This window comes from Mesocricetus auratus, unplaced genomic scaffold, assembly GCF_017639785.1.
Source record: "Mesocricetus auratus isolate SY011 unplaced genomic scaffold, BCM_Maur_2.0 Super-Scaffold_100676, whole genome shotgun sequence".
Taxonomy (NCBI): Eukaryota; Metazoa; Chordata; class Mammalia; order Rodentia; family Cricetidae; genus Mesocricetus; species Mesocricetus auratus.
The window spans coordinates 58,490,097-58,517,568 of NW_024429266.1; the positions used below are offsets into that span (position 1 = coordinate 58,490,097).

General features: G+C 45.9%; 1 protein-coding gene across 4 annotated transcripts; it reads right to left on the reverse strand.

Annotated features, from left to right (window-relative positions):
* Nucleotides 1-27,096, reverse strand: Pigr (polymeric immunoglobulin receptor). 4 transcript variants are annotated; one of them, XM_021232873.2, is made up of 11 exons: nt 26,940-27,096; nt 18,465-18,562; nt 9,875-10,219; nt 6,625-7,278; nt 5,090-5,422; nt 4,070-4,396; nt 2,555-2,747; nt 2,048-2,169; nt 1,598-1,729; nt 1,434-1,492; nt 1-447 (listed from the first exon to the last, which is right to left on the reverse strand). In XM_021232873.2, the coding sequence occupies exons 2-11, from the start codon at nt 18,535-18,537 to the stop codon at nt 352-354; spliced, it is 2,334 nt and encodes a 777-aa protein (XP_021088532.1). In that variant the 5' UTR covers nt 18,538-18,562; nt 26,940-27,096; the 3' UTR covers nt 1-351. The 4 variants fall into 4 exon arrangements, with proteins under 4 accessions (XP_021088532.1, XP_005079919.2, XP_040595272.1 ...); XM_005079862.4 differs by having other exon boundaries at nt 4,070-4,402; XM_040739338.1 differs by having other exon boundaries at nt 4,070-4,402; nt 18,465-18,640; nt 26,940-27,080.
* Between the last annotated feature and the right edge of the window lie 376 nt (nt 27,097-27,472).

The window sequence follows — 27,472 nt, forward strand, 5'->3', positions numbered from 1 at the left end:
GAGAGAAGAGTTGCACTGATATTCCATCATATAAGAGACTTCAAATGGCTCTCCCTCCTGAGGTGAGCCCTAGCTCCGAACCTCTTCTCTCAGAAATGTCTCTCAGGCTTGACTCCTTATTTCCACCTTAGTTAATCTTTTAACAGAGAAAAGCTGCAGGTCGGGTCAGAACTTCTCACACTTCCCAAACAGGCACAGCGAGGCGAGGCCAGGCTTTTGATAGCTGAGGAAGGGACCAGCACAAGTCTGCGGATAGGAGGGAAAAGCCTAGGAGGTGAGGGTGCAGGCTGTGAGTGGATCAGCGTGATTCCCAGTTGATTGTCGCAGGCAAGGGTAGGCGTTCAGCACTGCCTAAGCTTCCTTGGGACCGTTGTGGACCTGTGCGGCTATGTTGCTGGACTGGAACAGGAACGTTGAGTAGGCCAGGTCAGCTTCCTCCTTGGATGACTGAGGAGCAATAGGAGAGGCGTTAGTAGATGGGCGAGAAGAAGGGTATGCACGTGAAATTCTGCGTTTCCCATCTCTGATGGAGTAACACAAGCTTCTGAGGCCTTGCTCTCAGTCCAGCCCCCGTGCTCAGCAGGAAGGGCTAAATTCTGAGAAATGGAAAGTTGCAGCCTCTAAAAATATCTCCCACTGTCTCACTACCCCCTTATGCAAAGTGGAGTGGAACACCCTGGGTCGGTGGGGGCTGTCCCCAGAAGCTATGTTATTGTTGTCCACAGATGAGGTGGCCACGGTTGTTGGTGGCCAAGGTGTCCTGTGTTTTCTCTTTCTGCTGCCCTAGAAGGGTAACTTTTTTAGCACTGTCCAGATGGCAGAGATTCATCTCTAGGATTAACTCCACATCCTGACTCTGCTAAATGCAAGATCTCTGATAGGACGAGGGGGAGCAAATACAGTAAAAAGTATCAGTACCCAACAGTGCTCTTCATAAGGAGACTCAAGGAGACAAAAAAGGAGGGCAATTTGCAACTCAATGGCAGGAGTTGCCTCTTCTGAGGTTTCATGATACTGGTTGAGGTGTGCAAAGGCTTCTGGTGGTGACCTAGGTGCCCACTATGAATAAACATCTAGCCTCAGGCCAAAGGAGAGTCCTGAGGAAGCTCTCAAAGGAGGATGTGTGGCCATTGAAAGGCCTTAAGGCCCCCTAGCTCAGGAAGACCACCCACTCAATCCCCACTGTTAACATGCCACCTTCCTCTTCCGTCTGTGACCACATCTTCAGGTTCACAGCCTACAACTGAGCCCCCCTACTCCTTCTGAGGCTTCACACTGAAGGATCTGTCTCCTTCTCACAAAGTCCTCTCGGATACAGTATTTGTAACGTCTTCCCTGTTTGGGGCTTAATCTCCAGATGGGGGTGATTTTGTCCCGATATCCAACTGCAGTCTGAATTCCCTGCCATGCAGTGGGATGCCCTTCTCCCTTACCCGTTTTGCCTTCTTGGATTCTTCTGGCTCTGTGGCAGTCTCAGTGGTAGTCACGATTTCTGCATGGAGAGAGAATGCCCTTAGCCCTAACGATCTCTGTTCCTTCCCAGGTGGACAGGTTCAATTCTGCTCTCCCAAGGGCTGAGCATTCTCAAAATACATACCATCTTTTCTTTCGAGAACTGTCTCCTCTATGTCTGGAGAGGCCCCCATGTTGTCATTGCCTCCAAAATCCCTGGAGTTCTTGAAGTCTGCCATGTTGATGTCTGTCCTGTAGCTGCTGATGGACATCCGGTCTGTTGGGCAGAGGGGTGGGTGTGGGGGCAGGGCTATGAGTGAGGAGAGCAGGGTGCATTGCTGTCCCACAGCCCAAGCGACACCAAGGAGTGGTACCTTTTGATGCTTACCTCCAAATCAAAATAGACTTGGCAGTCAAGACTCTAAGACCTTTGCTAATCTATGAATCAGTTCACAGCCCTCAATTCTAGCTTAAATCAGCCCCACGAAAGGTGGTTATTACCCTGTCTTGAGCCACAAAGAAATGGAGGGATACCTGAGTCACGTGGCTGATTAGCTGAACAAGAGGTGAGGTGGGGAGCATTCTGGGTACTCACCTACATTCTTCCGGTGTCGGGCTCTTGCCACCCACACAGCCACAGCACCTGCAGCCAGCACCAGACCCAGGGGCACCAGGGTGGAGAACAGGACTTTGGAGCTCCCCTTAGGTCCATCAGCACTGCAAGAGGGATTAAGTCAGCCCACCACTGAGAAGGAGATCTCAGGAAGTGCTGGATGGCTGTCCCAGCTAGAGGTTCCCCACCCCCAGTCTATCTACTCCATTTTTTGGATGCAGTTCTTAAGTCTGTTTTGCTAAGAACCACCCCATACCCCCTGAACCAGCAAAGCAAGGACCTAGCCTTCTCTATATTCAGGCTTGAGACATTGAGCTGGACTTCTCCAGCCGTGGGAGAAGGGATGTGCACCCTCTCCTCCCCTGACAAGCATAAGCCAAGGCTGTGAGAGCTGTCTACTAGTCTCTTCCACACTCTGCTACTTGGTTCTAGTGGCCCAGACTTGGGGCTTGGCCTCTGGAATGTTCTCCGAGTGGAGAATCTACTCACCTGCCAGCATCCACAGCTGCTCTGTTCTCCTGAACTTGGTCTCCCACAATGTCTATCTCTCCTTCCTTCTCAAGAAGGCTGGGATTTGGAATGGCTTTGTTCTCGTTCTCGCTGACATCGGATTCAGCCACCTCTTCTTCTGGAGCAACATTTGCAGGTGCGTTTGCATCCACTGGGCTGACTTGGCGTGACCCTGAAGCACAGCAAAGCAAAGCCTGTTATGAGTTTTCCTCTGGGTTCTTATGCCTGTGGGTTGGGGAGAAATCACAGGGTGAGACCTCAAAGCTACTGGGGTAGGCTGTGGACTAGTGCTAGGCTTGGTAGTGAAAACCTTCTGTAGACCACAGACATTATTTTCTACTATTACTGCCCCCTCATCATGATTTCCTCCATCCAGTTCTCTGCCCCATTCTCACCAAGTTCATTTCCATCATCAAAGATCTATGTAACAGATCCACCTGTGACAACAGACTGTCAGAGAGATTTTCACAGCATCAGATCCTGTCCTAGGGCTTCTAAAGAGCCAGTCTTGCTGAACTGTAGTGAGCCAGTGTTGCTGGACTCAGACTTCCTGAGATATCCAGGGATCTAAAAAACCCTTATTATACAAGATATCTTATATGACTTTTTCTTTCCAAGTGTGTGTGTGTGTCTGTGTCTGTGTGTCTCTCTGTGTGTGTTTTCTAAGACAGGATTTTCTCTGTGTAATAGTTTTGACTGTCCTGGAATGAACTCTGTAGACCAGGCTGTCCTCACACTAATAGAGATCCCCCTGTCTCTCTCTCCCAAGTGCTGGGATTAAAGGCACGAACCGAACCACTAACCACCACCTGACTTACATGACATTTTAAGCAGAGGCTGGGAATACAAATTTACAGATGAGCTTGCCTTAATTGTTTCTCCCCCTTTATTCTTTCGGTACTAAGAATTGAAACCAGGGCATTGCACTCCCTAAGCACATGTTTTTTTGTTGTTGTTGTTTTTTTTTTGTTTTTTGTTTTTGTTGTTTTTTTTTTGGTTTTACGAGACAGGGTTTCTCTGTTTTGGAGGCTGTCGGTCCAGCCTGGCCTCGAACTCACAGAGATCCGCCTGCCTCTGCCTCCCGAGTGCTGGGATTAAAGGCGTGCACCACCAATGGCCGGCCAAGCACATGTTTTAATCCAAGCTATATTCTCAGTCCTGTGCCTCAGTGTTCTTGGTCAAGATGTAGGTACCTAGCCATCTTTGGAGAGCAGTCTTGGGCAGATGGAGGTTGATCAGTGTGACTCTGAAATTGCTATGTAGGATTTCTGGATGGGGAGGGGGCTTCATGCTGATGTGAGAGGCACCTGTGGGACTTGTCTTACTACTGAGGTTAATCAGAAAAGCTCCTACTGTTTGCTTCCCTACTCCTTTCCTCTCATAGAAAAACCCGGCTGTTATTCCTGACGGAGAAGCTTCAAGTTGGGGGGTCTTTGGTCAGCCCTGCCATAGGGTGCTGCGGGGTGCAGGCACTGACTGCCCTTGGAGACTTACCCCCTGTCTTCTCTTCAACTGCTACGTAGATGGCTGTAGTTTCTCCGTAGACCTGGCCTTTCTTCACCCCACACCAGTACCAGCCCTCATCTTCCTTCGTGACTGGGTTCAGGGTCATGGAGATGACTTGATTGTTCGGGTCACAGCTCACAGAGGACTGGCGGGCTGCTTCGTCGTGGCTGGGCAGGATGCGGCAGCCCTTGTTGCTCCACTTGCACCAGTATTTCTCGTGGGAGTAATATTTGCATGGATAGTGGCAGGAGAGCGTGAGGGTCTCTCCTAGTACAGCAACCTCGTTCTGTGGTGTCACCTCGAGGTTTGGCTTTCCTGTAGCTGGCAAAGACACGCAGAAATTAAGACCTGGAGATGCCACGGGGGAAGGAAAGTGGTGGTTTTGGTGTGTCATGTGCATTTCCTCTGAGGACAGCATTGTAATACACTGTTCTGAATACCTAAGAAGCAGAGGATACGCTAATAGAATGACTGTTGATGATCACTGTGCCGGCCCAGAGTTTGGCATAGAACATACAGCCTTGCTTGATGGCCTTCTTTGCTCCCTTACTTTTCTTTCTTGTCTTTTTGTTTGTTTGTTGTTTTGTTTTTGAAACAGGGTTTCTCTCTCTAGCTGTCCTGGAACTCACTTCGTAGACCAGGCTGTTCTTGAACTCACAGAACTCTGCCTGCCTCTGCCTCTGCCTCCCGAATGCTGGGATTAAAGGTCTGCGTCATCACACCTGGCCCCTTACTTTTCTTTACTTATTTATTTTTTTCTAGGCTTAGCACAAAGAGCATGTTCAACATTCTACTAATATTTGATATCAGGAAGTGTTGCAAGTGATGACTGAAAGAACATGGGGTGCTGGTCATGGGTGTGGAAATGTGACCTCTGGACAAGTAGCTCCTTCTGACACCAGTGTGGATGGAGGCGGCACAGCAGGCAGGATGGCTAGGGGGCAGAAGAAGCTGCCCCTGGAATAGTCTTCAGCCTCCCCACCTCTGCTGCTCCATGTCGACTCTCACCTTCAGCAACCTGGAGTTCTACAGTGCTTCTCCAGCGAGAGTCACCGTCGGTGAGACACCAGTAGGAGCCGGAATCCTGGGTGGTGAGCTGGTTGAGGATGACGGTGTAGCTGCCGTTGCCTGGCTGATCGTACAGTGCCAGTCGGCCCTCATACTGTTCATGCACCACCCCCTGGCTCTCCACCAGCACCGGGCAGTGTCCGTTTCCATCTGCTTCCCAGCGACACCAGTACTTGAGGCTGCTGCTTTCCTTGGGGTTGTAGGGACAGACTATAGCCACAGAGCCTCCTGTGACACCCTTTACCACAGAGCGACTAGGGGGCATGATAGATTCTGGAAGAACAGATGGGGATGGTGTGAAAAGACAGAAATACCCAAACAGTCATGCATGCCCCAGGCAACTTTTCTTCCCAGGACATCCGCCGTGGAGAGAGGAAAGTTTAGACAAATCCCACCCCCCGCTCAGAAAATGAGATCTATTGTATTTATGTCTGAGTCTGAAGCTATAGTCTGGGGGTCAGTCTCCAGTGACTTCAGTGCGAAAATCTCAGTGCTCTCTTCCCACTTCATTCTCAGCCAGGAATGAGCAGCATTTAAGAGAGTATTAGCCCTTTTCCCTTGGCTTCTTATAAAGTCTCCCTCTAGACATTCTTTTAATCTGTTTCTTAGCATATCCTTCAAAATGGCTTAATGTGTTGTACCTAATTTAAGAAAATATATTCAAAATAGGTATACTTTATAATAGAAACTAAAACAATGAGGTATGAGTTCAGTAAAGACCCCAAGAGTCATCTTCAAGGAAACAAAAGTTAATGCAATGATCCAGGGGGAACCCATGACGACTGATGATGCCAGGGATGCTAATGAAGACCCAGAGTTGGCAATAGGAGAATGGTGTCAGGAACATAGGCCCCTTAAAGAAAAGCCATAAGGCCAGGTACTTTGAACTTCAAGTACTGACTTGGGGCTTCTCATGAGGGCGAGTCTGTGCACTGTGCTCCAGGATGAAAGAGAGCTTGGATTGAATCGTCCTGCCTTCTTGATAGCTCATGGAGGTTGTTCCTAATAACAGACAACCCTTAGAGCTGTGTGTGTGGAACATTTAGGTGCTGGGGTATTGCCTTTCCTGGAAGCTCTAAAGTCATGGTACACTGATGCTCTCCCATCTGAGTGTGGGGCTAGGGTGTACAACTTCTCTGGAGTTGAGTGGGCTGGGAAGAGGATGTGGGCCTACCATGGTACTGAATTCCATCTACTAATCATGCCTCCAGCAGGGGCTCTACCTTCCTTATTCTTGTTACCCAGAGATAACCATCAGCAGGCCCTTGACAACGCAGAAGAATAATTGGGAACTAGCATAAGGAGAGGCTGCATTTTCTAGATCCCACAAACTGCCTCCCACTTAGTTCAAGACTTTGCAGCGAGTAGATATTGCTGACTGACATGAGCATTGATGAATGCATCGGAGAATTAAGCTAGTATCTCATCTGCCATCCCATGCCATCCCATCTTGCTTGCCTTTTGGAGGTTCTCACCTTCATTTACAAAGAGTTGCCAAGCTTGGATGGGCCAACCTTCTTGAGGCAGACCAGAACTGTGGGCTCCACACAGGTAGTGTCCCGCGTCTTCCTTCCTCAGGCCTGTGATCAACACACTGAAACGGCCATTGTCATCTTTGCGGGTTAGCAGGATCCTGCCCTCAAAGGCTGGATCCCTCTTCCCCAGGGTGTTGATGATCACATCACAAGTTTCCTTGTTCATCCGGCACAGATATTTGGCTTCATTTGCCACCTCACGGCCCAAATCACAGTTAAAAGCTAATGAGGCTCTCAGATCTCCATAAACCAGCTCTGGCTTAGGCTCTATTACCTGGAGGTCAACATTGTTTTTATCAGCACTGGAATCTTGCCCAGCCTGGCAAACATACAGCCCAGCATCACTGGGTCTTAGGTGATCAATGTCGACAGTGAATAGTTCTGGGTTGGTCCCTTTCATAAAAAGAGTTGTTCTGCCTTTATACTTGGGGTTCACATATTCAGTAGAGTCAATGACAAGTTCACAGGTCTGACCTGTCTTCTTACACAAGGATTTCTTGCTATGAGCATTCTCCTTTTTGAAAGGGCAGGTGATGGTCACTTTTCTGCCCAGGTCCTTTGTGTAAACGTGAGTATCAACTGGAAGCTCAGGAGCTGAGGAATAAAGAACAGGGGTAAATTACAATTTGTGTTTGTAACAGAACCATTTGCTATTCCTAGCGAGGGTTCTGGGTGGGCCACTGACCTAGAATGGCCTCCTCCCTAAAGGAACACTGTCAGAATTTTTCTGTTGGAACTTACACAACGATACACCAAAATAAAGGCTCCCAAAGCAAAGGTTTTATTTTGACTTTCTCCTACACTTTTGTTTTTCAAGCCATTATTCCCAAAGGCAAGCCATAGGATTCAGAATTCCTTTTCTCCAGGGCAGACCGTAGAAACCATAACCTCTTTACCCTAGCTATCCACAAACTCTAAAAATAGTACTTTAACCTTCCCATTTTTCTTTGTAACAATGGGAAAGGAAGAAACACCTGACATACCATTCTATACATCAAGGTCTTCACTGTCTCACACCCCAAAAGAAGCACTAGAGCTGAAGGGACAAGGAGAACTGGATCAGATGACCCTTGCTGGAATTTCCTCTCAGTCTACGGCTGCTTGCACACACCTGTTTTCTCTCGTCTCTGTATGGCCACCCCTGCTTCACGGAACCCAGTATAAAAGTTGCATTGGAACCAGACCTTTGCATGGTCATTGTGAAGGTTCCTGTGATAGTAAAACTTCAATAAATGGGGGATGGAGAGATGGATCAGTGGTTAAGAACCCTGGATGCTTTCCCAGAGGACCATGGTTCAATTCCTGGCACCCACATAATGGCTCACAAGCACCAGCAACTCCAGTCCCATGGAATCTGGCACCTCCTCTGGCCTCTGAGGCCACCAAGGACACATTAGGTGAATAGAAATATATGCAGACAAAACATTCATACACATAAAATAATTAAATAAAATTTAAAAATCAACTTGGTTAAATGAAGCTATGTGTTCTCTTGTTTCCCTGTCTTTTGTTGTGGAGGTATTGGCTATGACTTTAATGAGTGATGTTAGCAGTCACCCATCCAACTCCTCTTCCAGGGACATTCATCTCCTCAGGAAGGGTTTCCCTAGCCTTGCACTAGTTTCTCCCTTCTCTGTGTCCTCATGAACTTCTTCATTAGCCGTCATATCCAGTCTAGGCTCTCACTCTATAGACTGGACGTTGGAGACATTTTCTTTATGTTTTCCCTGTCTGCTGTGACTGGCACACCATCTCTTTTTGGTAGGTGCTAAATTAGCATGTGTAGAAAAAAGAGTTGAACATGAATTGTCTAAAAATAATATTCCAAATATTCTGGGCTGCCTTAAGAAGCAGAGTCTGGTATTGGACATGTTTGATTGGATCCTGTATTCCCAGCATCTACAGTACCCTTCTAGGCATCAAGATGTGGTCAACTGAGAACACTCCTCATCTCTTAGAGATTTGTGGTGTTATTACTCTCCATGACCATAGGAACGACTTTCCTATGGCACACGCATCCCAAAGAACAATGCATATGCTCAGGGCCCCTGTGAATTGCCTCCCTTGTGTTTGTTTTCTCTTGTAACTTTCCTTGGACAATCAGAGGTGCCCTCACCGATGAACTCTTGTCAAAAAACCTTTTTCTCTCTCTCTTCTTTCAATTACAGTGGGTTTGTTTAGTGGCCAACCTCTTCAGGGGCCTAGACTTCAGTTAAAAAGAATCTAATTCATGTTGCTAGTTCTAATGAACTAACAGATTGATCCCACTAAAATCTATGATGATGCCTCCTGTGGCCTGAAGCCTTGATCTAAAGGAACATTATGGTAGGAATGTAAGGATTCTTAAACCTCTCTTGGTGTATTTTCTACATCATTGGGTGCCATAGATGTTCTGTAAACGGATGGCATGACTGCTTCAAGGTAAGGTTAAGCAGGAGGTTTTAATTGCAGATAGGAGGGAGAGTACAGCCAGGCAACTGAAAGTGTCCAGAGCATGGAGGGAAAGGAGAAGACTGAACATGGTCAGCAGAATAGAAGAGAAGTGGGAACATGGTGAGGGAACAAAGAAAGTGTGAGTCAAAAGGAGGGAGCATGGTCCAAATATCAGAGTGTAAGGAGAAACGAGTAGCTGTGGAAAGGGAAACCTATGAATTGGAAAAGCCTAGACTAGGGAGGGCCAGGGTGGCAGCATGGGATTTGAAATGTATAACGGGTACTTGTGATACTGAGGGAGCCTGGAGGCCAGCATGCACTTTTATAGGCACCTCAGACAGTCATTTGTATTTCTGTCAGTGGTAAGGGAAATGGCACCTTTAGGGGAAGGGAACCGGCTTCATAAGTTCCTGAGGAATGATGGCTTTTGTCTGTCCTCCAGAATTTGGGGAAAAGGAGTTTCCTTTGGACCTGACAGACATCATGTCTCAACTCTATCAAATACAACAAAAGCTGTCCTCCTGGCACCTATTTAAGTCTAAGATGCTTGTTAGAGATCCAAAAGACATAGGAAGTTTTACCCATTTCCTCCAGATATGTCTCATGTGTTAAGAGCCTTTGCCTCAGGAGTGAGGATACTTTAGATTTCATGTCAGGATATCCTTCTGTAGGAGATATCTTCCTCAGGTAAACTCTCATTGTACCTAATTGATTTAAACTATTTTCCCCCAGAAGTCCAGGGAGCCTGGATTCTTACCTTGACTGACCTCCAAGCTGACGTCAAAGAACAGGCCTCGGTTACTGGTGCCCAGACCGCACTTGTAGCTCCCAGTGTCATTCTGGGTGAGCTCTGCAATGTTAACCATAAATGTGCTATTTTCTGGGAAGTTGATGAGTTTGGCTCTGCCTGCATACTCCTTGGAGATGTAGCCATTTGAAGAGATGAGGGTTGTGCAGAGGCCGCTGGCTCCTTGCCGGCACCAGTACTTCCGGCTGTGTCGGTTGACAGAGGTGGCTGGATAGTAGCACGTGACAGATACCGAGTTACCTACCACACTACTCACATCCTGGGGACCAAATATGGGGCTTTTTGTGGAGACAGCTGTGGAAACAGAAGACAAGAGTTTTAAGAACTGAGGGAGGTCAAGTGGGATGAAATGATCCACATCCGAAGGAATATGATTTTCTAATTAATATACATTCCCTAGTTATTTACATGATACTATAGCCACATAACATTGTATGAAATGAAATGACCGATTAATCATAATTTGGTTCCATTTTAATTGTAATATATGTGATAGGTAAGTAAACTCCATTTTGTACCAGGCATTCACTTTAGTAGCTGTTGGCCTCTGATCTAAATTCCTAAAAGCTCTGACCTCTTGTTCCCGCCCCTAAATTGTGCAATTGTTGTGAAATGATTAACAGTTTGCTCTGGCTTCTGTAAACATACTTATCTCTGTGGGTAGGGGCAATGGCAGTTTATCCCGTAGCTATAAATTCTGCAGAGGTGGAATAATTGTGATGTTTGCCTTTAAAATCCTTTCCCCCATCTGTTCAGGTGTGGCACATTTCTGATTTGGCTTATAAATACCTTCCCTTTTAGCATAAATAATAGTTTTGACTAATTATATCTGTAATTGGGTCTGTGACCTTTTCCCAGGGGTCTCAAACTCCACAACATTCTTGGAGGCCCCAGTGAGATCCTGGGGGGAACCCCCCTCCATGCTTGGGGCTAGGAATCCAGGATAGGCACCAAGTAGGGGCAAGTCTGATGCAGATTTGGATATTCAGGGGCATCAGAAATCATGGCTACCACAAATTAAAGAGTCATTAGAATCAGGCCCTAGTTGGGGGCAAATACCACAACTGGGAGGTCCGGCATCAAACAGCCCTAGATGAGGGAAAGTACTTTTGTGGACTTGGAGGCCTCGGGGTGTCCCAGACTCTGACAACTGAAAATTTGCATCTTAACTCCATGTCTGCCTCATGGAACTCTGGGAAGTATTACATGCAGCTCAAAGGAGACTGGGCTGTGCTGTCAACATCTTTCTTCAACAAAGCTTAGAAGCACACCAGAAAGCACAAATCCACCAAATGCAAGTGAAGTAAAAAGACAAAACTTTCACACAGTCAGAGGAGGCAGACACACACATACAGTGGCCACCTTCCCTCATATGCCAAAAGTCACAGAGGTACAGGAAGATATCTCCTCTATCCCTGAAGACTGAGTCTACAATCACATTAAATCTCCCTCTTGGTGTCTCCACAGATATCAGGACTTCCTGAAACAACTCACTGATTGGTATTGTCTTGAGTTCGAATTAGCTACTCAATTTGCAATTGCCAAACAATTTGCAATTATTTCAATTTGCCCTCAGCTTTACCAAACTGGGATCCCATTATTGACCAAGGTTAAGGCAGCACAAGACACCTATTGACAGGCCTCAGTGACTGGAATGAGAGCAGCAGTCCCAACTAATCTCTCAAAGGTATCTAAGGTAATTCAAGGAAATCGTGACTCTCATGCTGGATTCCTGCAGCACCTCCGGGAGGCTTACCGGGAATTTACTTCCGTAGATCCGGATGCCCCAGAAAACTATCTTAGTAATATTGCATTTGCCACCAGCCATCCCCAAATGTTTGCAGGAAGTTACAGAAATTAGAAGGTTTTGAGGGGATGAGTAGGTCACGGCTGTTAGGAATAGCTCAGAAAACTTAACACTAGAGATCCAGAAGAGCAGAAAGACTGGCTAGATAATAATATGATTATGTTCAAAGAGACTGATATAAACCAGAAGTACCCCAGGCAGCCAGATCAGCTTCCATCCATGTTGGAGAAGGACCAATGTGCAAATTACAGAGAAAAGGGACACTGGAAAAAATAACTGTAGGCAGGAAGGAGGGAGCAAATGACAGAATTGGATTGATGGAGCCGGTAGCCCATGGCACAGGAAAAGCAGGGGGCAGAGAACTCTCTGGTTCCTAGTGGATATGAGTGCATCCCATTCAGTGTTAAACCAACTCCCACTCCCTACCTCCACCAAGAAAGAACCACCATCTAAGAGGCCACAGGGCCTGGAACCTACATTTGGACCACCACCTGAGAAGTGGACCTTGGACAAGGTACTGTGACTTATTCTTTTCTTGCTAAACCAGGTTTTTCCATCTCCTGATTGGCTGAGCAAAGTTGGTACCACCATCATGTTCAATGAGAATAAGCCAATCCGGACCTCAGGAGTTCATGCCCAGCAATCCTGGTGACTTGTTCATTATCAAAAGAATATAAGATGACAGAAAAGAGTAATGAGGAATTGGGAACACGCGACACACTCCTAATGGAATTAATACTTAATTCCCTAGAGTGTGGGCAGAAACTTACTGTCCTGGGCTGGCCTCTCACAGGCCACCAATTGTCACTCAGCTCTTGAGCCTTGCCTAGAATGGGAAAAGCAGTATATACCCTATTTGGAGAGAAGCTAAGGCAGGAATCAGTTGCCTTAGAGATGCAGGTATTTCCCTTCCACTCACCTTGGAGCACTCCTCTGCTCCCTGTTGCTAAGGCAGGCACCAAAGACTATCATCATCTTAAGGGAGTAAATAAGAGAGTGGAAATCATCCCCAGAGGGTACCAAATCCTTTCACTTTACTCAGTCTGTTGACTCAGGGATAAACTGTGCACACTGTCTTAGACTTGAAGGATGCCTGTTTCTCTCTACTTCTGGCACCCGTGAGCCAACCTATATTTGCCGTTGAATGGAGAGACCCCAAGTCAGGGTTAAGACTACCCACATGGGTTTATGAAGTCCCTGTTCTTAAACTCCCCGTTCTTACTCTTTGATGAAGCTCTTAGTGTGGACCTGCTTGAATACCGCTAAGGGCACCTGAATGTCACCCTCTGGTGGTGTGTGGATGATCTCATCCATGCACATACCTTGCAGGAGTGCCACAAAGCCCCAGAGGAACTACTTGAAATGCTTCAGCTGCTGGGCTACTGTGTCTGCTAAAAAAAAGGTCGACTGTGCTCTATAAGGTAGCTTATCTGGGCAAGTTATTGCTTTGGGGGTGGCAACAGGGGGACCCTGTCCTCAAGTAGGAGCCAAGCTATTCTGAATATTCCTGAGCCACAAGATAAAAGGCAGGTAAGAGAATTCCTGGGTACAGGTGGAAACTGCAGACTGTGGATACCCAATGTTGTAGAAATAGCAGAACTGTTATATTAGAGCCTGGGAGGAAATGGCCCTGTGAGCTGGCAGGGAAAAGAAAAGGAGGCATTCCAAAGGCTCAAGGTAGACTTGATGTCATCCCTAGCTCTCCAGCACTGATAACCCCTTCCACTTGAGGATGAACAACATGGGGTGGCAAAAGGAGGACTGACTCAAACTTTGGGACCCTAGGACTGTTTGTCTGAATGCCTAGACCCTGTTGCAGCAGAATGGGCAGCTTGCATCTGGGCCACTGCTGCCCCAGCACTGTTGTTAAAGGAAATTTGATAGACTAGCCACGGGACAGGGAGGAACAACCAATTCATGCCTGTGCCCAGGTCATTGACCACCTGAAACATAGACAACTGAATCACAGACGCTAGCCCCTTGGAAAGACAGATGTGACCTTGTTCACCAATGGAAGCAGTTACGTACAACACCGGTTCAGGTATGCAGGAGTGACTGTAGTGACACTCACACAGGTAATCTGGGCACAATCTCTGCCTCAAAGGACATCAGCCCAAAAGGCAGAACTGATAGCCTTGACCCAGGCACTAAAGTGGGGAAATAGCTGAATTGTCAACATCTGTGCCAATGGCCATTGTGCCTTTGTCACTGCACATGTCCCTGGTGCCTGGTACCAGGAACAGGGCCTGCTGGCCTCTGCAGAAAAGAAAATCAAAAACAAGGAGAAGATCCCCGTTTTCCTAGCAGTTTTTGCTGATATCCATTGTCTGGAATACCACAAAGGGGATTTGGTAGAAACCCAAGGCAGCAGATTTGCCGCTGTCACAGCAAGAAGAGCAGTCACAGAACCAGTGGGACCACTGCAAACATTTGGCCCTCCACATACATACACCTGTAAGGAAGCAAATTGAGCCAGACAGCAGAGGCCCACTGAGACAGAGGCCTGGTGGATGCTTCTAGACAGATGCCCCATCCTACCAGAAGCCGTGGCTTCCCATTCCGTCTCTCACAAACCCAATAGAGTGACCCGAGATCGACCAAATGAGAAGAATTAATCAGGGACGGGTACTTTCTATGCCACCCAGAGGAAAGAGATGAGTAAATTACCCGCTACTGTGTCATCAGCACTCTGGTGAGCCCGAGAGGAAGAAAACTCACACCTATGGGTGTTCAAGGAAGGGGCGGAGTCCCAGAGAACACTGGGAATTGGACTGTGCTGAGGTTACTCCAGCAAAGTTTGGTTACCTAAGTTGCTAGCTTTCATAGATGCTTTGTCAGGATAGAAGGCTTTCTTGCAAGGTCAGAAAGAGTGGATGTAGTTACTAAAAAAGTTTCTGATGGAGATTATCCCCACATTTGTCCTCCTCTCTTCTTTGGGGTCTGACAAATGGGATGACTTCATGGACAAAGTCTCTTTGCAAGCTGCTACAATGCTAGGAATACATTGGAAATTATATTGCACCTATAGGTCCCAGAGCTCAGGACAGGTAGAAAGAATTAACAGGATATTAAAGAGATACCAATTTAATTCTGGGCAGAAACTGGCCAGGAGGGGATAGAGCTGCCTCCTCCTGTTCTTTTTAGCATCAGGTGTGCCCTCTACCAGGACAAACTACACTGTTTGAAATAATGTTTGGCGGCAGCCTCCACTTACTCCTCAAAGGGAAGGCCATAGACTATTGAAATGCCTCATGATTCCTTCCTTAAATCCTATCAGGCACCACAGAAGATCACCTGAGACATCCCTAGTCTTCTATCACCCTCACCACCGACACTGCTTTTGACTGAACTGAAGCACAGATTCCAACCTGGGGTCAAGGTGTGGGCCCATTGCCTGCCCATCAGAACCCTGGAACTTTCCTGAAAGGGACTATACCCTGTGATCCTGACTACATCCATGGTCATCAAGGTATCGGGGACTGAGGCTTGAACCTACCACTCCCATTTTAAAGTAGACAAGTCTGGCCAAAACAAAGGTGAAAATGGAGACTAATGGGAGATCACCAGCTGCCCCAAAGGTGCGGTTCATCAGCGTCTCAGACTCAGACTGATGCTGATGTTGGGAATGTTGACAGGTATCTCTTATGCTTGAGTCACTGAAAATGTTAAAGTTTAGGACTGGGAGTTGTCATGGGAACCATGCATCTTTTTTATTATTTTAATTTTAAATAGCTTGTTTTACATGTCAATCCCAGTTCCCTCTCCCTCCCCTCCTCCCGCACCCCCCACCATCCCCCCATTCTCCCACCCTATTGCCAATTCCTTCCGCATAGGGGATATCTAGAGTCTGTCATTTCACTCAGGGCAGGGTCCAGGCACTCCCCTAAGAGTCAGGCTGAGAGAGCATCCCTCTTTGTGGAACCATGCATCTTATATCCATGGGCAGACCGTAGAAAAATTATGTATTCTACAAAATGTTGCCTTGAAGCCTGTGTTTAGGTTTCGGTCTAATCCTCTTTGAGGATTCTCCATTCCAGGCTGACAAAAAAGATTGGGATCGCTCACTTCTAAGATGCAGCATATTGGAGGCGATGTCATGGTCATTCCCAGGATGTGATAAAAAATATACTAAATGAAATCCTTTTTCATGTATGTCCAGCTGACAGGCCAATATATCAATATCATCAACAAAGATTATCATTGTTCTGATCCAAACGGTGAGGCTGAGTTTGTCTGAGAAAGGGTTACTGGACACCTAGATCATACCTCATTTTAGAGTAAGAACTCTCTCTCTGAAGGTGCACCTGTAGGAAATGAAGCACTTTTCTGCTCTGAGGCTCATGATCTGGAACTAACCGAGCACACAATCCTGGCTTAAAAGCTTGTTCTGGGGTTTCCAACTCGACATCAAGAGTTTCAGTTTTAAATGGACTGTGGAGTTCTCTATACGAGAAAGGGTTAGGGCTGCCCCCTATCCCCTGCTGCCCATTTAGCCCCACAGGCCTAGGTAAAAGTTGGATGCCTTAATCAAAGACTAGGGTGTGTGCCCTTCCTGTCCTCCCTCCTTGGACCACCCACCAATGGTAATAAATCAGCCTTCAATCTCAACCAAGTGGTATATGGTAACAGACTCACCCTAAACCCTAATTAAAAAAACAAACAAACCACAAAACAGCTTCATCTCCCAATGGCGTCCCTGAGTTTGAGACTTTAATGCTACTACACAGCTTGATTAAACCTCCCTAACCTGGGAAATGAATATTGGCTTTGCCTCAACTCTGGGCCTCCTTTTTATGTGGGGATAGGGCTCAGTCTTTATCACCTCAGCTACTAGTCCATCCGAGAATTTAAATTGTGAACCAGAGGAAAGTAAGTGCACCCTAGGAGACCTCCAAGGAACAGGTACTTGTTTAATCTCTTCAACTTATAATCACTCAGCTTCCTTTTATGGCCAATCCTATAGTACTCATGTGTACAATCAATAAGTCTGAATATATTAGAATGTGCTTTCTGGTTCCTTTAGGGACATGGTAGGCCTGCACATTTGGCTTTGCTAGATGTGTAGCAGCAGAGCAGCTAGAATTCAGAACATGGGAAAGGAATCTCTGTATTCTAACCTATACCCTTCCCCAAGTAGATATGTATACTAGAGAAGACAGTAGACAACAGTTGCCTGTATTTAAAGGACACTTTCACTATGAGGGCTAGGGTCTAATTAGAAGAAAAAAGAATAGTAACTCGGGTATAGTTATACCCCTCCTAATGATAGCAGGGATCACAGATGTGGCTGCCTTGGAAAATATTAGCTTCAGTTGCTCAAGATCAGACTTTCAAGACTCTAAATAACAGAGTAGACCAGGACATACAACATCTCAATGGTTCTATAGGACAACTTGAAAAGCAAGTATATTCCCTAGCAGAAATGGTTTTTACAAAACCATCGGGGATGAGATTTTGCCATCTGATGTGAAAAATGCTGTTTTTATGCCAACAACCAGATAGTTATCTGAGAAACATTATACACGGTCCAGAGAATCTTAGGTGCAAGAGCAGAGTGCGACGAAGCCTCTAGTTGGTTTCCATCCATTTTCTTTTCCCATGGATTACCACCCTTTGACCGCCTTAGTTAGACCTATCCTTTACCACTCCTTGTCATTATGATCAGCCTTTGAATTTTAAATTGGTCGACGATGGACATTTAAAAAAAAACGAACTCCGTTTTTAAAAAAATGGATGGTTTGATTATTCATATGATCTAAAGCCCCTGGGGAATGTGGTGGCTAAGAAAATTCCATTTTGTACCAGGTACTCACTTTTGTAGCTGTTGTCCTCTGACCTAAATTCCTAAAAGCTCTGACCCCTTGTCCCCTCCCCTAAATTGTGTAACTGTTAATTGTTAACAGCTTGTTCTGGCTTCTGTAAACACGCTTATCGCTGTGGGCAGGGGGAATGGCACTCTCTCCTGTAGTTGTTGGTGGGGAGAGTGAAACAGTTCCTCATGTCTAGGAGAGGGGGGTGATTCTTTGGTAGTTGTAAATTCCACAGAAGTGGAGTAATTGTGGCGTCTGCCTTTAAAAACCTTTCCCCAATTTGTGCAGGTGCTGCATATTTCTGATTTGGCTTAGAGATAGCAGTCCTGCTAGCGTAAAAAATAAATTTGGTTAATGACAATCTGATCTAGTCTGTAGTCTTTTCCTGGTGGTCTCAAATTCCACAACAGTAACTCATTAACAATAATCTTTTTAAGGACAAAGAATGACAAGTTAATGGTATCTTAACACTACTTTTCAGGATGTCATGTTTTTGCATTTACTATAAATTTCCCTTGGTAGATTATTTCCTTTTTCTTCTTCTTTTTTTTAACATTAAAACATTAAGGAAAATTAGCTAATTTAGTTTATTTCCCCCGAATCACATGATTCAGAAAAGATGTTTGGATTAAGGTCAATTTTTTTTTAAGTTTCCAGAGAGGACCTTCTATCAGACTCTTAGTCTTAAAATCAGGAATTTTTCAGCCCTGTCTCTGATTTCCAGTGCTCATCAAAACCCATTTTTAGACATGCCTTTTTTCTGCATTGCCTCCGTGTGACTGTGTCTCATAGGGATGCACATCTTGTGAGGGACATTGCTGGGGGTGACTCTGATGTCGGTGACTCCATGGAGCTGGGATCCTAGGAGCGAGGAGTCTAGCAGAAAAGAGTTTGGTCTGGGGAGTTGGGACAACAGACCCACCTGGGAGGACAGCCAGGAGGATGGTGAATACGAAGAGCCTCATTGCTGGTGGCTTCCAAGGGGGACGTGCCATTCAGGGTGGCTTCTCGTGTGAGATGCTGCAAGACAGTAACCAAATGAGAAGATGCTCCTCTGTAACACCTCTGTGCTTCCTGTCTCCAGAAACCATGTAAAGCCTGTTGAATTAATAAATGAATGCATGAATGGTGCTTCTTCATTGCTAAGAGCTCCCGGTTCTCACCTCCTCTCTCTCTCTCTCTCTCTCTCTCTCTCTCTCTCTCTCTGTCTGTCTCATATCTATAATAAAAGCTTTCTTCTAAACATACCATGAAGCAGCCATGTTGTCAGTTGATATGAAAAATATCAAACAATCGGCAAAGAATCGGCATTCTTAATTGCTCTTCAATAGCTACAAATACCTAAGCTTCATGTTTCTTTGGGGTAGTGATATGGATGGTATTTCTTCGTCATCATCCAGGACGCAGTATTGGATATCACACTGTAGCACAAATTCTAATTGGTCTTAATAATAAAAACCTGGAGTCAGATAGTAGGCAGGGGGAGCTGAAAGATCAGAGGCGAAAAGCAGCCCGACACTAGCTCTTACCTCTACCTCAGACCGAATGGACGATCCTTTCTCCACGAATCCTCAGACTGAAAGTTCTCTACGAAACCTCAAAGTGCATCCTCAGATGGTTGCCTCAGACTGACTGCTTGGGACCGACTGCCTAGAGTGCTGCCTCAGAATTGCTTAGACTGCCATGAACTCCTGTCTCCTCCTGCTTTATACTCCTCTTTCTGCCCAGCCACAGGCCTTTCTGTCTCCACCTCCTCAGTGCTGAGATTAAAGGCGTGTCACTCCAAGTGCTGGGATCATTCTTGTGTGAGCATTGTTTCTCTTTTAGACTGAATAAATTTTGTGTAGACCAGGGTGGCCCTGAACTAACAGAGATGGGTCTGTCTCCCGAGTGTTGGGATTAAAGGTGTGTGCCACCACTGCTTGACTTTTCTGGTTAACTGGGATCCTAGAAACAAAGAGTGCGGCTGCCTTTGTACTCTGATCTTCAGGCAAGCTTTATTTGTTAGATCATAAACAAAATATCACTGCGGCGCATTATATAACATGGCCCTGTCCTTCTGCGTCAATTACCCTCCCTGTATCCCTGAAGGTGGAGGGGTCTGACATGTTTTAGGTGGGTGATGAGTAAACTGGCAGAAAGATGCAGGTTAGCAATTCTGGGGTTTGTGAAGCTATATGCAAAGACTTGCAAATGCCACACAATGGTTAACCGTGAGATGGGCAGAGTGAGCTGGGGGGCATCTGAGCCCTGGATTGTCTGTGGTATCAATCTCCACTGCATCGAGACTCTGATAGTATGCTTATACTGGATGCTGGAATGCCTTTTGTTCGTCAAAGACTGTGTTTGATATTGTTTGTATAAACTGACAAAGTGACCCCTCCGTGGTATGGTTAAGAAGAAGTTTCTTTTGCTTGTTTGTTTGATGTTTGTTTTTATTTGTTTGAGACAGGGTTTCTTTGCATAGCCCTAGCTGTTATGGAACTCGCTCTGTAGACCAGGATGGACTCGAACTCATAGAGATCTGGCTGCCTCTGCCCCCCCCCAGTGCTGGGATTAAAGTCACATGCCACCACTGCCTGGCTAAGAAGGTTTTTTATTGTAGATATGAGAGTAAGAAGGAGGAATGGTTGCAGACAGAGGCATTTGGAAGAGTCCAGAGCAGACAGAGAAAAAAGTAGACTGGACACGGCCAGCAGTCAGGACATGGCCAGGCCTATCTATGAGAGAGGATAGTATCCTGTCTATAAGAGGGAGTAGCAAGGGAGAGAGAATAGAGAAAACAAAGGGAGGGAGACAGGAGCAGAGAGCTACACAGAGAGGAAATTTAAAATATATCAAGAATAGCAGGGTTATAAGGAGAAGAGTAGCTGGGGGAAGGAAGCCGATGAGCTGGAGAGAGTTTAGGGGCAGGGGAGGAGGTGGGAAGGGCTAGGAGGCCAGCATGGACTTTGGAATGTATAACAGGGACTTGTTATACTGGGGGAGCCTGGAGGCCAGCATGGGCTTTGATATGTCAATAGATAGGTACCACAGGTAGCCATATGTCCCTTCTGTCAGAGGTCCCTTCCTTTTGGTAGAGGGGAACCAGCTTTGAAAATCCCCGAGGATTGCCTGCTTTTATTTAACTACCAGAAATCTTCTTATAGTCCCTGTTGAGCCCATTTCTGGATATTTTGACTGCCTTTTGCAGTCTGGGGAACTGGAGTTTCCTTTGGACCTGACATTATTCATTTGAGTTTTATAAGTGCTTTTGAAATAAGACAGATAGACAGACATATAAAATCACAAGAAAATTAAGAGCTGGAGATGACAAGTTATGCCCAAGGTTTCCTGTGACTCCATTCCAGGTTCAGACAAAAACAAAGATGTTGTTTTCTTTCCTACCTGGGGAGCTCTGTCAGACAAAGAGAGAGCATGCAGGCAGCCCAAACCAAAAGGTTCCCTAGACTCTAGGGCCTAGGGTAAGAGAGAAGAAAGGAGAGGGGAGTCCCCACTTACCAACAGACTTGAGGACTTTGCCTACCTTTAAACTTTGGAATGGATTTGATGGAGCTTTTAAAGGAGAGCAGCAATGATAATGGGCCCTAGCAATAACAAGTGCCCATAAAGATAAGGAAGCTGTAAGCAGGAGGCAGCCTGGGCATTATCTCTTGCTTGTCCCTAACTCCTGGTTCCCAGAGACTTCCTTCACTAGCTGAGCCAAAGGCAATAGGCTTGTTTATCTTGGTTATTTCTTTTCCTTAGGGGAATTTCCCATCTAGAAACCCTTTTATTTCCTTGTGGAGATAAAGGTATTTTGTTTCTTTAGTTCTTTGGAAGAATGAAGGCAGGGGGTGGGGACAGACAAGAGTGTCAGATGGCAACTAAAGGCTTTTTTTTTTTTACTGGGGTTAATGGCCCAGTTTTCTTACCAAGTCAATGATAAACCCCTGAAGTGGAGTCTTAGCCAAACTCAGTCTAATTTGGAGGTGATCAGGTGCCTGTGGGTGATCTGAGTGACAAGAAACTCCTAAGCAAAGGCAACTGTGTGGCCTATCTTTTCTGTAACAGTTGGCATGGGTAGCACCAAGTCCCAAGACACCTAGCACCTGCCCCTTGTGCCGGTCCTGGGTGCAGTCACAGATGGGAAGGTCAAATGTTTTCCACTTTTAAGAGCCCAAGCTAGCGGTGGTCATTTTTTTTGTTCTTGTTCTTGTCCTTGACTCTAGACAAGCAAGCTTCTAATACTCATGGGGCAGTCTTCTTTTCCCAGGCTCAGCTGGGGTGCTACCCTCCTCTGGGTGGGTAAAGTGATTTTCCTTTTGTTATGGAGAACCAGGTGCCAGGCTTTCCATGGTGGGAGACCTGACTTCTAGCCCAGGCCACCAATCATTTTGTGATACATGTTAAATGGTTAGGTGAGTCAGCTTGGAAGCAGGGAGATGTGTTTACCTCCAACTTAGCTGGAAGTCAGGTGTGAGAGCACCAGGCAAGCATATCATGAAGGAAAAATCTAGGAGAGAGTCACCTTGGCAAGGAAGTCAAGAGTCTACTCCCAGGGCAGATGGTGGGCAGGAGACATTTTCAAAAACAGTAATTCTTTGTCTAGAGCTAAAATTTGGAGCTGTTTCTCTGGTAGTAGCTAAAAGGACCCTGTGTTTAAGACATTTTCATCTCCATCAGACTTTCCCCCAAACCTAGGCAACCCAGATGTCAGAAAACCCCCAACAGCAGGGTGATTAGAGATACCCCACACCATCCCAGATGCCTTGGTAGGGTCCTCTTTCATGATTTAATGTATTGCCTCAGGAATCCCAGGCATAGATGCTATTACCTTATTGCTGCAGATGGGAGACCTAAGGGTCAGGTATTCTTGATCCCAAGACCTATATCAGAATTAGAACTGGGACCATGAATCTATTATTGTTTCTTGCATGAGGCCAGAGATCGGTTCTATGGGGTCATAGTCTATAGTGACTAGCTTAAGGAAGGTCATGTTGCCCCTGACTCCTCAAACTCCCCGACTTGGGAGACACATTTGCCTGTCAAAAAATAGCTTCTCTCTCTTCTTGATAAAGGAGGAGCGCACCAAAAGGACCTCCATCTATGCTATACAGTTCCTCATGTTGTGGTGACCCCCAACCATACAATTATTTTTGTTGCTATGTCATAACTGTGATTTTTCTGCTGTTATGAATCACAATGTAAATACCTGTATTTTCTGATGGTCTTAGGTGACTCCTGTGAAAGGGTCATTTGACACCCAAAGGGTCTCACTCCACAGGGAGAGAACTGCTGCCTTGTGTGATGTTTTACAAGATCAAAGATTACATTGTGAAGACCCATGACCTACACCAGGTATGATATGGTTACAGCCTTTTGACTTTAAAAACCCTACCCTGCTTTGTCTGGGTACTGAGAGTCTTGGTTTGCCCACTAGAGGACTCACTGAACTCTTAATTGGCTTAGTAAAGCCAAAGCATGGTGATACCCCTTGCACAGATTACTCACTATTATACTTACACTTAAGCTAGGGTTGAGCTATTTTTTCACTGATGAGACTGAGATGTCCCACATTGTTTGAGGTTTACTGTTAGTTTCCAAGTGTATTTATAACCTATGTCTCCAAGCTTGTAAGTTGGGGCAGAAGTACGGGCCACATGGGAGAATTGAGTTTGTCTCCTTATTAAGCTAATTTAGACAGCTCCCCTTTTCAACATTCAGGACAAACTTTCGCTCATCTAGCCTCTGATATCCCTCTTCTGAGGAAGGGACAGCTCGGCCTGGGTCTTAGCTTGGCTAATAAGCCATCTAGTCTTGTATCCCTGAAGCAACCTAAAGCCTTCACCTCCCATGAGAAGGTAAGGTGGGTTTCTTAAAGCTCCAGGGGCTTCAGACGGGACACAGAATGTGAGTTAAGAATACCAGAAGCTGAGTGACAGTTTCTGACAACCCAGGACTATGAACTTGAAGGAGTAAGATGCTCTGGAGTTAAGAATAGAGAGAGGGTGGCTTGGCTGTGAAGGCTTTCTTTTCATTTCTTTCTGAATAGTCCCTTCTGTTCCAGGAGAAGCTCTGCCTAAGTTCATTTGGGACTACCACTTTCATGTCTCACAGACCAAGAGTTGGGCACAGAGTGACATGAGCTTGGAAACTGTCAGTGAAGAAGAATGTCAAGGATGAAGAAAACTTAGTGGTCTGCTTTCCATTCTTTCATGGGATATAAGGAGCATTCTACCACTTGCATAGTGCTTTCACTGATAAAATGAAGGTAAGCGTTCCCGACTCATAACTTGAAGGGGGAATGCCTTGGGATGGGAGGATGTGGGGAAAGATGGAAGAAAAATACCTACAGACACAGTGTTAATGGCTTTAAGTGCCTCTCAACTGAAAGCAGCAACAGCTACTGTAAAGGCAGGAGGGTGGGTGGTAGGTATCTATCTCATCTTCATGGTAGCTGTGCACTGGGTTGAGCGGTTAAACCACCTACTCTTCAGCTTGGTTTCCCACTCTCTCTTGGGGGCTATGTGGATTTTTAAACCAACCCTTTGGGTCCCCATCTGTAAACTGGAGATGGCTCTGCATCGTGGAGAGTTGTCATACAGATCAAATGACAAAGTCCTTAGCAGAGTGATGGGATTGGAAGGGTTAACTCACTCACTCACACATCCTCTCTAAAGTCAAAGTAGTCTTCTCTTTCTTTTAGTCAAAGAGTGAAAGGGGACTAGAAGGCTGGGTACCCTATCAAGACTCAGAGAGAGTTGTTTAGATTGAGCCCTGTGACCCAAGAGGCAAGCACTGTGACCTGGGTTAGAAGAACACACTCTGAATTCTTTCCAAGACCCCTACTGATGTCAACTTTTTGATTTGTGCAGCTACCCTGGGAAGCAGGGTATAAAGCACAAATGGGTAAGAAAGTTGCCCAAGGTAGGTGCCCAAGTGAGAATGATAGAGGAACACACCCAGCAGAGATTCTCTGACATCCATATGCATAGGCATAGTCTGTGCACTTACACACACACACACACACACACACACACACACCACATGCGAAAATGATAAAAATAAATTTTACAAAAGTGCATACGAGCCTAGTCATCCTGGTGTGCTAGAGAGGGTCTTGCTGTTAGAGGAATCAGCAGGAAGAGGAAGGAGCAGGAAGGCCAGCTTTAGAGAGGGAGTAACAGTATTCTCTCCTCCCCACCCTTCACTGGAAAGGCAATTCTTGTGAAGAGTCACTTGGACCTAGAGGTGGTACCAAGAGTTCTTCCTGGAAACACAAGTTGTTATTTATTTAGAATTGGCCATGGGTTGGGAGTGTTACCTTTGCTTCCTGAATCTGGGGGCATCCATGCCAAAGCTCTGTCTCTGCTGCCATGCTGTGCCAATGCCAATGACTCTGCAACCCAAGCTTTCTTGTACCCAGAGTCACTGATTTTATAGGTTGAGCACCCCTTATCCAAAATGCTTAGGGTCAGAAGTGGGCTCCATTTTAATTTTTGGAATATTTTCAGATATGTGGTAAGATGTTTTGGGAATGGGTCCCAAGTCTAAACATATCCTGAAGGTAATTTTATATATTTTTAGTATGCTTATATTTTAGATGGATGCCCATTACCTGAGGTCTGGTGTGGAACTTCTGCTTGTGTGGTGTTGGCTTCTAAAATGTCTAGGTTCAGAACATTTAAGATTTTAAAATTACAGATTCAGGAATACTCAATTTGCAATTTATTTATTTATTTGGTTTGTTTCTTTCTGGGTAGAGTCTGTCTATGTAGCTGACCACTAACTCACAATCCTTCCATCTTTCCCACCTTAGCCCCACAAGTGCTAGGATTTTAGGTGTGTTCAGGTTGCATATATTTTTAAAATTCATTATTATCTATTACATTTTTAAATTGGAAACAAGCTTGCATCACATGTCAATCCCAGCTCCCTCTCCCTTGCATGTATTTTTTAAGATAAGTGATTTGTTAGGTGATATCAAAGTGTCTTTAAAACCATACTTACTGGGTGACTTGACATCATTTACATCAACTTGTGAAGTCTCAGCTGTAAGATGGGATTGTGGTGTCTACCCTTCTCAGATCCTTGGTGTTTGGGGGTGAGAAAGAGGTGAAGCTATGAAGTTCCAGGGCAAGCAGACTTACTAAACGGAAGCCGAAGTGACTGGTTTTTTGTGAATGAACCTCACAGATGCAGAGGTGTGCTAAGAAGCGGGTAATGGTCACAGAGCTGGGTATTCTCCTGACTCCCTGTTCAGTTCACTTGACAATAACACCACATCCAGGATGGGCATGACTGGAAAGGTCTGTATCTGGCTCAGAGTCGAACCTCTACTTTCAGCCGCTGGATAGATAGATGCCTTCTACTCAAATCCCCAAAACCAGCACACCCCTCTTTATCTATTAAGAAATCTGTAAGCTCCTTAGCATCAGGGGGAAATGTTAATGGAAACTGTCATACAAAATGTGTGTGTACCATCCTGGGTGGCTCCAAGTATAGAGGCAGCTGTACAGATGTAGCCGGTACAGAAGATGAAACCAAGCGGACACTGTCCTTTTGTCACTGTCTTTCTGTACTGGTTTAGGAACATTGTCAGGATGGACCAAGCTGAGGAGGCCGTCTGGTGGTTGCTTGGGTGCGTGTTAGGGGGTTAATCAGGGCAGAGGGCTGGTACCTGTACCTAGAAGGTGGCTCTGCCCCCCTTAGTCTCTTACTTCACAAAGGCAGTGCCCTCCCCATTTAGAGCAGGGTAGAGTGACACCATAATGCATCCTTGTTTCTAGTGGCACTAATATATGGAGGCAAGTCTGCATTGCAATTGGAAATGATTTCAAAGCCTCACAGAAGCCCCGAAAAAGCAATTGAGTGTGGCCCCCCTTTGCAAGGTAGATGAAGCTGTGTGCTTTGTTGTATAATCTGAATCTGGATCTGCCTGCCACTCAATTAATTCTTGAGTAACTGAACTAAGTTAAGACGCACCAAATCATTGTTATTTTGCAACACTCCGCACTTATTTTCTCATTTTAACCCCCTTTGACCAGCAGTGATAGCTGCTATTTTTAAATTCCCATTGTACAGATTGAGACTGAGACTCGGGAAGATTAGGTACTGTGTAAGTTAGTAACAGTAGGGGGATAAGGGAATTCGGAAACTAAGGGTAATGGGATATGCTGGCCAGAGATGTTGCTTCTTCTTGCCCATGATATTTTGCAGAAAAGGCATGCCCAGACACATGTCTGCCTTTCTTCATGCCCCTGGATATGCCTCTGTGATCCCTTGTGACATACAGTCACACAGTCTGCCCTGTCATCTCACCGTCTCTGCGAGGCTAGTAGTTGAGGGTCAGGGGATCATCTGAACCAAGATCCCAAGGAGCATCCTATCCCAGGATCCCAGGCAGCACACTTACTTTTAGCCACTTCTTTCTCCCCAGTTGATCCAGTTTCGGGGCACAGTCTGCCAGTCAGTGTGTACCCCTGCTTTTCTAGAAGCTTCCAGCAAGACACTGGTTGCTGCTGCCAAAACTGAAACTGCTCTGGGCTTGACCCGCACCTGACTCTTAAAGGGCCACTGTCCCATTAGGCAAAGTAGCCAGCCCGAGCACGTGACTCCCACAGATCCCAGCTCCCCTGGCTGGCTCCATTTATTCTCCCCTGTACTTGGGGAGACTGTGTCACTTGTGGATCCTCCATTGTTGCAGCTTCAGGATATGGGACAGAGTGTTCCTTAGTGTTTGGCCTCACATCCCCAGTCACTATGGATTGCCCTGTTCCCATGACATCCCTAGCACATGGAGCCTGAAATGCCATTTTGCTTTGAGACAGGGTTTCTCTGTGTAGCTTTGGAACCTATCCTGGAACTCGTGCTGTAGATCAGGCTGGCCTTGAATTTACAGAGATACATGTGTCTCTGCCTCCGGAGTGCTGGGATTAAGACGTGCAC